General features: G+C 35.4%; 1 protein-coding gene across 1 annotated transcript; it reads right to left on the reverse strand.

The window, feature by feature from the left end:
- Positions 1-205: 205 nt before the first annotated feature.
- On the reverse strand, positions 206-7,213 carry LOC132737147 (uncharacterized; the record flags this gene model as incomplete). The annotated part of the gene is given in 8 exon segments (XM_060724401.1): positions 206-315; positions 1,081-1,299; positions 4,178-4,282; positions 4,459-4,633; positions 4,959-4,980; positions 5,432-5,597; positions 6,076-6,151; positions 7,129-7,213. Coding segments are annotated over 7 exon segments (873 nt in total), but the record flags the coding sequence as incomplete, so codon positions are not given.
- Between the last annotated feature and the right edge of the window lie 914 nt (positions 7,214-8,127).

An 8,127-nucleotide genomic window follows, 5' to 3' on the forward strand; every position in this document is an offset into this window, starting at 1 on the left:
AAGGGGTAAAAAATTTTTAAAAGTCGGAATTCGAATAGGTAGAGGGGGCACTTATATTTTTTTAGAATTTGGCAAAACAGATAATTTGTATGTTGACCAAGCTACCAATGTAATCTTAAAATGTTCATTTCTATTTAACTTGGATCTTTTTACTTTAAACACAATAGAATGCATTTTAAAATTATGGTATTCTTACTTTAGAGATAATAGGCGTTGTTCCTTGAAGAGGATTGCCATTGGCAACATAGAGAGCCTGCATCTTGGACATCAATTCCGTCATAGCTGCCTCTTCCAATAGGATGTCATCCCCACAAACTGAAATCAATATTTGTCAAATTAGCGTGTAAATTGAACAGAAAAGTTTTTTATTAGTTAAACACTTTTTTTTGGTGGTATTCTATTTAAAATATCATATGTTAATTTCTGGATATTAATTATATTTGAAGTGAATACCTTGAATTGGGTTGAGAAATAGTCGTATTAAAATGTTAAAGGGGGAATCAAACAAAAGTACTCCCGAAGTTAAAATTAGAAAATCTGATACTTTTACAGCTTGGAATGTACCTAATCATTTTTATGCCTCGGCTATTTAACAACAATGTTATAAAAGTACTCGGAGCCTATAGCCGAATATTGCTTCTTTGCTACTTGGAAATCCGTACCGTTATAAGTGATTTATTATTTTGTATGGAGGTCAACATGCCAATTGTTTACATTGTGCTACATTTACGACCTTATTCGTTTTAAATCTTTTATTAAAACAAACGTTGGCATCCTGATTTCCGTAGCATAATGTGCCTTAAGCCAAGTCAAAAAATCGGGTACAGCTGCGAAAAAATTATATAATTACAAGTTATTTAGAAATAGCTTCCGGTTTAATTTCGATTTTTGACTTCCCATGTTAATGACCATCTATTTATCAATAGATACTTGTGTGTAATAGTTTAAAAACCTATTTAAAGCACTGGTGAACAAGTGTGTTAAACTTACAAAAACATTGGTATAATAACTGGGTTGGGGTGATGGACGGTTCAATGACTTCAGTGTGGGAGCATACAAATTTTTCAAAAGGTTTATTACCTTCTCCAATTAAAGCTGTCTGGTCACCAAGGAATGGTGTACATTCGGTACATTTTTGCATGCATTGTCTCGTTTGTTCGTCAAGTTCTTGCTGTCTCTTGGCCATGTAACGATGTCTTACTGTTCGTAGTTTATGAACCATCATGGCGCGTCTAACACTTCGACGGCGTCTTCCAAATACGCTTTTAAATCCACTGCCTACCTTTTTAAAACCATTGCCTGTATCATAGGAAATATTTATATGAAGATACTGTACTTATGTATTAGGCATAGCAAAATGTAGAATATCTCCCTAGTTATTCATGTGAATGAAAAACAGCCGATCTTGAAACCGAATAAAGGGAAATAACGCATTTACATTACTTGAAAGTCCAACGAGAGATTTAACCATTCAACCTGCTAACTGGTTTTCAGTTTGAAAAAGTCAAACATTCAATATTTCAAAATTGTAATTGAGTCGCCGACATTATACAACAAGAGCTGTCCGTAAGACAGCGCGCTCGACTTTTTTATTGCTTGCCAATAAAAAAAGTTTTTGCAGTAAAAGGCAATACAAGAATCTCTGTATTTTTAAAGTGAACAATGGCCATGAGCATTAAGATATTTAGTGAAGAATTATTTTATTATGACATAATTTATGGTAAAGTGAACAAGTGGATAGGAATGAATTTTTTTAGATTTTTTAAGTTTTTTAGTGCTTGCCTATAATACAAAACATTGACAGTTAAGGGCCATAATTCAAATAAAATCTTTGACAGAATTACCTTCTCCTGGACATGTTTGGGAATCATGATTGTAAACAAGTATTCCAACTTTCAAATTAATATCTCAAACAGTTCAGTCAAAAAGTGGACTGGTACTAACTAGAACTGCCACTATCATGGCGTGAATACCCCCGCATACCACTTTGTCAGAATCAACAGTGGCCATTTAGAGCTCAAGGACAACCTCCCTGCCAAATCTGAGGTTACTAAGTCAGTGCATTGCTAAGTTATGTATTCTACATGCTTCAAATGTGAAAATGTCAAAATCAATACATTGCAGACAGGACATTCTTTAGCAATTGAGAAGAAAAGCTTTTTTTTTGTCAAGGTCCCTGTGACTTTGACCTTTGACCCAGTGACCTCAAAATCAATAGGGGACACCTTATCGTCATGATCAACATCCATGCCAAATATGAAGACTGTGGGTCAAAGGAATCTTAAGTTAATGGGTGGACAAACTTTTTGAAGTCAAAGTCCCTATGACCTTGACCTTAGATCCAGTGACCTCAAAAACAATAGGGGTCATCTACTAATCATGACCAGTCTCCATGCCAAATATGAAGACTGTGGGTCAAAGGAATCTTAAGTTATAGGGCGGACAAGCTTTTTGAAGTCAAGGCCCCTGTGATCTTGACCTTTAACCTGGTGACCTCAAAGTCAATAGGGGTCATCTACTAATCATGACTAACCTCAATGCCAAATATGAAGACTATGGGTCAAAGGAATCTTAAGTTATTGGGCGGACAAGCTTTTTTGAAGTCAAGGCCCCTGTGACCTTGACTTTGACCTGTGACCTCAAAATCAATAGGGGTCATCTACTTATCATGATTAATCTCCATGCCAAATATGACGACTGTGGGTCAAAGGAATCTTAAGTTATTGGGCGGACAAGCTTTTTGAAGTCAAGGCCCCTGTGACCTTGACCTGGTGACCTCAAAATCAAATAGGGGTCATCTACTAATCATGACTAACCCTCCATGCCAAATATGACGACTGTAGGTCAAAGGAATCTTAAGTTATTGGGCGGACAAGCTTTTTGAAGTCAAGGCCCCTGTGACCTTGACCTTTGACCTGGTGACCTCAAAATCAATAGGGGGTCATCTACTAATCATGACTAACCTCCATGCCAAATATGAAAGACTGTAGGTCAAAGGAATCTTAAGTTATTGGGCGGACAAACTTTTTGAAGTCAAGGCCCCTGTGACCTTGTGACCTAGTGACCTCAAAATCAATAGGGGTCATCTACTTATCATGACTAACCTCCATGCCAAATATGAAGACTAAGGGTTAAAGGAATCTTAAGTTATTGGGCGGACAAGCTTTTTGAAGTCAAGGCCCCTGTGACCTTGACCTTTGACCTAGTGACCTCAAAATCAATAGGGGTCATCTACTAATCATGACTAACCTCCATGCCAAATATGAAGACTAAAGGTCAAAGGAATCTTAAGTTATTGGGCGGACAAGCTTTTTGAAGTCAAGGCCCCTGTGACCTTGACCTTTGACCTAGTGACCTCAAAATCAATAGGGGTCATCTACTAATCATGACTAACCTCCATGCCAAATATGAAGACTAAGGGTCAAAGGAATCTTAAGTTATTGGGCGGACAAGAAAAAACCGACGGCCGGACGGACGGACGGCCGGACGGACGGACAGCCGGACGGACGGACAAGCTGATTCCAGTATACCCCCCTTACAACTTTGTTGTGCGGGGGTATAAAAACTTAACCAAGATTCTAAGTCGATAAAAGGCCTTAATTTTTAAAACAAATCCTTGACAGAGTTACCTTCTCTTGCGTACAGATGGGGGTAATGATGTGAAATAGCATTAAAAGTTTCAAAGCAATATCTCAAAGGGTTAAGGCAATAAGTGGATTTTACCCATATTCAATGTATTTTCTAAGTCAAAAAGGGGCATAATTCTGTCAAAAACCTTGACAGAGTTATGTCCTCTTGTCTGTTGATGAAGGTCGTGATGGTAAACAAGTATGGTCAGTTTCAAAGCAATACCTCCAATGGTTTTGAAATAAAGTGAGGTGGTACAAAAAACTTAACCAAGCTCAATACACTTTCTAAGTCAAAAAAGGGCCATAATTCTGTCAAAAACCTTGACAGAGTTATGTACTCTTGTCTGTAGATGGAGGTTATGATGGTGAACAAGTATGGTAAGTTTCAAAGCCATACTTGTAATACTTCTGAAATAAAGTGGGGTGGTACGAAAAACTTAACCAAGGTGTGACGCCAACGCCGACGCCGACGCCGACGCCGGGGCGAGTAGGATAGCTCCCCTTTTCATAGAAAAGTCGAGCTAAAAACATGTAAATACAAAACTTACCGATTTTATTTCCAACGCTGCTAAATCCGTTGCTAATCTTGTTGCCAAAACTGCTCAACCCATTTTTAACCGAATTGAATCCACTAGAAAATGTATTGCCAATTCCTGTAATTATAAAATTGACATCCGACTATAGACAAAATGTTAGTAAAATACAAGAATTATATTTTCAATTACATTTTAATTATATATTTATTTTTATCGGAACCAGAAATAAGATATCATAATTTTACAGGTTATGTTAAAAGTGTACATGTATATTTTTAAAGATTGTAGCATACCGCTGAAAAAGTTGGACATGTCTTCAAAGCCTTTCCAACCGACGAAACTATTTCCGGCACCTTGAAACCAATTGCCAACTTTTCCGAAGAAGCCGCCCATTGCTTCCCAGCCTTTCCAATCTACGAAACTGTTGCCAGCACCCTTGAACCAACCACCCATATCACTTAGACCACCCTGAAAAAAGTTTCAACGCGATAGCAAGTACAATGGTTATTTCATGAATTCAGCTTTTAAAGAAATTCAAGTTTAATCTGATTAAAGTGTAATACATATCGGAAATTAATCACGTTACAGTATGCTAGGAAGTACGTGTAGTCAAGGTATAAAGTGCTTTTTGCCATTTTATTTATATTTTATATGAAAATGTGTATGACTTTGTAAATGCATAAGTTGAGGAACTTGGAACATTTATGTTATTAGATGTGCGTGATAATCATCAAACTGCATCGATTAAAATAGGTTTTGATTATTAATAAATAAATAAATGTTTTAAAATTACCGTGATCCAGTCTCCGAAATGCCTGAAATTAAAATTCAAGTAAATTTAGAAATTTAAGAAGCAAGTTTGTTATAAAATTGATTTTGAACAAAAGAAAAAAAAAACATTGATAGGTCTTTTACGTTAAAGGTCTTTTACGTTAAAGATCTAATATACTCAATACTCAAATTTGATGTCAGAATATTAATAATATTGCTACACAGTCTCTTTAAAAATCAGATTGAAAAACAGGTTTTGACTTGATGCAAAGCAATCTAGTTTAAATTCTACACCAAGTCATAATATTGATACAAGTCAATGAAAATTGGCAGTTTTTAAGTTAAGGTATAGTGTACTTATCTGTAGTAGGGAACGCAGCTTCCCATACATTTATTATTTCAAAATTGAGACATTCTGAAAGAATTCCATAGATTTCAATAAATTTGTGAAAATATTTTAGATAAGGATGACCATAGTAATATACTGTTCAGTACCCTTCACATTCTATACCGGCACAAATTCTACATGCTTCCTGTGCCGTTTCTACTTGTCCTTTGCAAAATTCCATGCTGCGATTATGCTCAAAAAGTTCTGGCTGAAGTAGTTGGTACTCGGCATCCAAGTGAGCCATAATGTTCCCATATATTGCCGACTGGAATCCTGTAAGATGAAATTTATTACCCTAATAACCGATACTCGGAAATCAACTCGGAAACCAGTTGCGGTATTTCTTATATCGTTTAACTAAATTTAACGGACAAGGATATTGGGGAGTTTGTTCAAATAGGATTGCAAGACTAAAGTTTATCCATCGGTTGAATGGTTTTGAAGTTATCAAAGCTAGAATTTCTATATATATTTATTTTGAACAGGAAATGATACACGGTTGCCAACCAATTCGGAAAACTTAACTTGACTGCTGAAAATGGCTTTCCAGATTTTCAAGTTCATATGTTTTATTCCATAAGTAAAGTGAACAAAATGGCATACGTGAGTGAGAGCATATCTTCCAAACATGTATACAATTTGCTTTAAAAATATTTTAAATGTCGATGTTTGTCCTTTGCAAATGCAAAAAAGATAACACTACGGACTTTAAATGGTAGATTAAAGTTCGAAATATAATATAGTAACTTACCCTCTAATGTTTTAGGATCCATTTCGTTTGCATTTATATAAGAGGTAAGCAGCAGAACGACAAATGCAAAGTACATCTGAAAAAAAATAGAAATTTAGCTTTTCAATAAGAAAAAAACAAATCTTCCGAGTTGCTGAAATTTTATACGTTAAAGGCGATTTTGTTTATAAGAAAAAAAGTGTATTGCATTTTGAAAGAGGTGCACGTGTGGTGACACGCAATGTGTGTAATATAGCCTTATGGGGCCGTTAAATAAAGTAACTGTTACAATTTTGAATAACAATATGCGAGCAAGTTTGCCATTGCTTATTCTAAAATCTTGAAATTAATTTCATCCCACGAAATAAAGCGAAGAACCAGACTTGTCCTACAAATCATTTATTCTTTAATATTCAGGGGCGGTGAAAGGCGGGGTCTACATCCAAAGTGCGTGTCAAGAACCTGGCTTACAGATATTTGTTGAATAAAATAAATAAGACGTTATTTTACACGTGTTGAGTTCAAAAACATGCATATATAAAACAGTTCCAATGAATTTTTACAGGTGCAATCATGTGCGAAGGTGTTATGGAATCTTTAAATTATGGCATGATAAGATATCCAATAATTGGTGTGTATAATTTAAGTCAATCAACATTTACAAAATAAAAGGCTGCAACGGTTTTAAATTACAACACCATAAACATTGCTGTATAAATACAAAACTGTATTTAATATGTTTTTGTTCGGGCAAGAAATGTTTTATCAAAATGTACGAGTCTGTGGTAAAATTTTATCTTATAATAGTATTTTATTTCAAAAACGCCTAAACCACAAAGTGTGGGGTAGCAGCTTTTAGAAGCAAAAGGTTGCTTGATAACATGTATGATTAGTCCTGGCCACATGGCGAGTGCCCAACGATTGTAATTGAGAAAGTTAACCATCCACTCGATGAAGGTGGCCAAAATTTCTCAACAGGCATTTATCAAAATGGTGTAAAAATACAAAAGAAAATTGTAAATAAAATTGTGAAACAAAAAAAAATTGTAAATTCAACGCTATAAAAATTCTTACCTTGATAGAGCTATGTTCGTGTGTCCAGGGATAAAGCAAGAAGACTGGATAACGTTCCCGTCTTGAGCTTCTCTTTATATAGCCATGGTTAGCCTTTTCCCGCCAAAACGCATGAAAAATCCGAAAATAACGTGCATGTTGATATTGTCTATTATTTGTTTAAGGTAGTTTTCACGTCATAGTATTCATTGCTTGTCGTTTTCTATATTACGAAACATTTTTAAAATGTTGAGTTATTCACTTTGATATAAATATAAAAATGCAATGCATGGACAATAAATTATAAATAGTAAAAGAAAAATAAACAGAGGCATTACGAAAACACAACTAACCGCATGCTTCAAAAGTACACTTTCTTACCGTTTCCAAAGACAACAAGAATCTAAACAAGACGTATCTTTAAAAAGATACTCGAACGAGGTAAAACTGCTTTCACTTGCTTTTGGTGTTAACATGCCGTGGAACACGTCAGTTAAGAATATCATTTGAGCCGTGTCACGACAAAACCAATATAATGGGTTTGCGACCAGCATGGATCCAGACCAGCCTGCGCACCCGCGCAGTCTGATCAGGATCCATCCTGTTCGCTATCAGTTTCTTTACTTGTTATAGGGTCTGTAAGCGAACAGCATGGATCCTGATCAGACTGCGCGGATGCGCAGGCTGGTCTGGACCCATGCTGGTTGCAAACCCATTATGTTGGTTTTGTCATGACAAGGCTCATTTATAACTTTGTAAATTCTTATGTTGAATATAGAATGTATGAAAAACAGTGAAAAAATATTTATTTGCAGGAAGTTCACAGATCTCAATTTAACTAGAAATTTGTTTCCGATACTCCTATAGATTATTGTATAATTTGGTCAGATTATTATACTAATTTTAAAATGGCCAATGAAATTCCTGGATTTCAGTTGTAATTTTAAAATGACCAATAAGAACCCTTCTAATATTCAGTTCTTCCTTGTAAATTTAACAGGAAGTCAAACCGATCATAGA

The sequence above is a fragment of the Ruditapes philippinarum genome, unplaced genomic scaffold (genome assembly GCF_026571515.1).
Source record: "Ruditapes philippinarum isolate M1 unplaced genomic scaffold, ASM2657151v2 ctg20235_1_1_1_1, whole genome shotgun sequence".
NCBI lineage: Eukaryota > Metazoa > Mollusca > Bivalvia > Venerida > Veneridae > Ruditapes > Ruditapes philippinarum.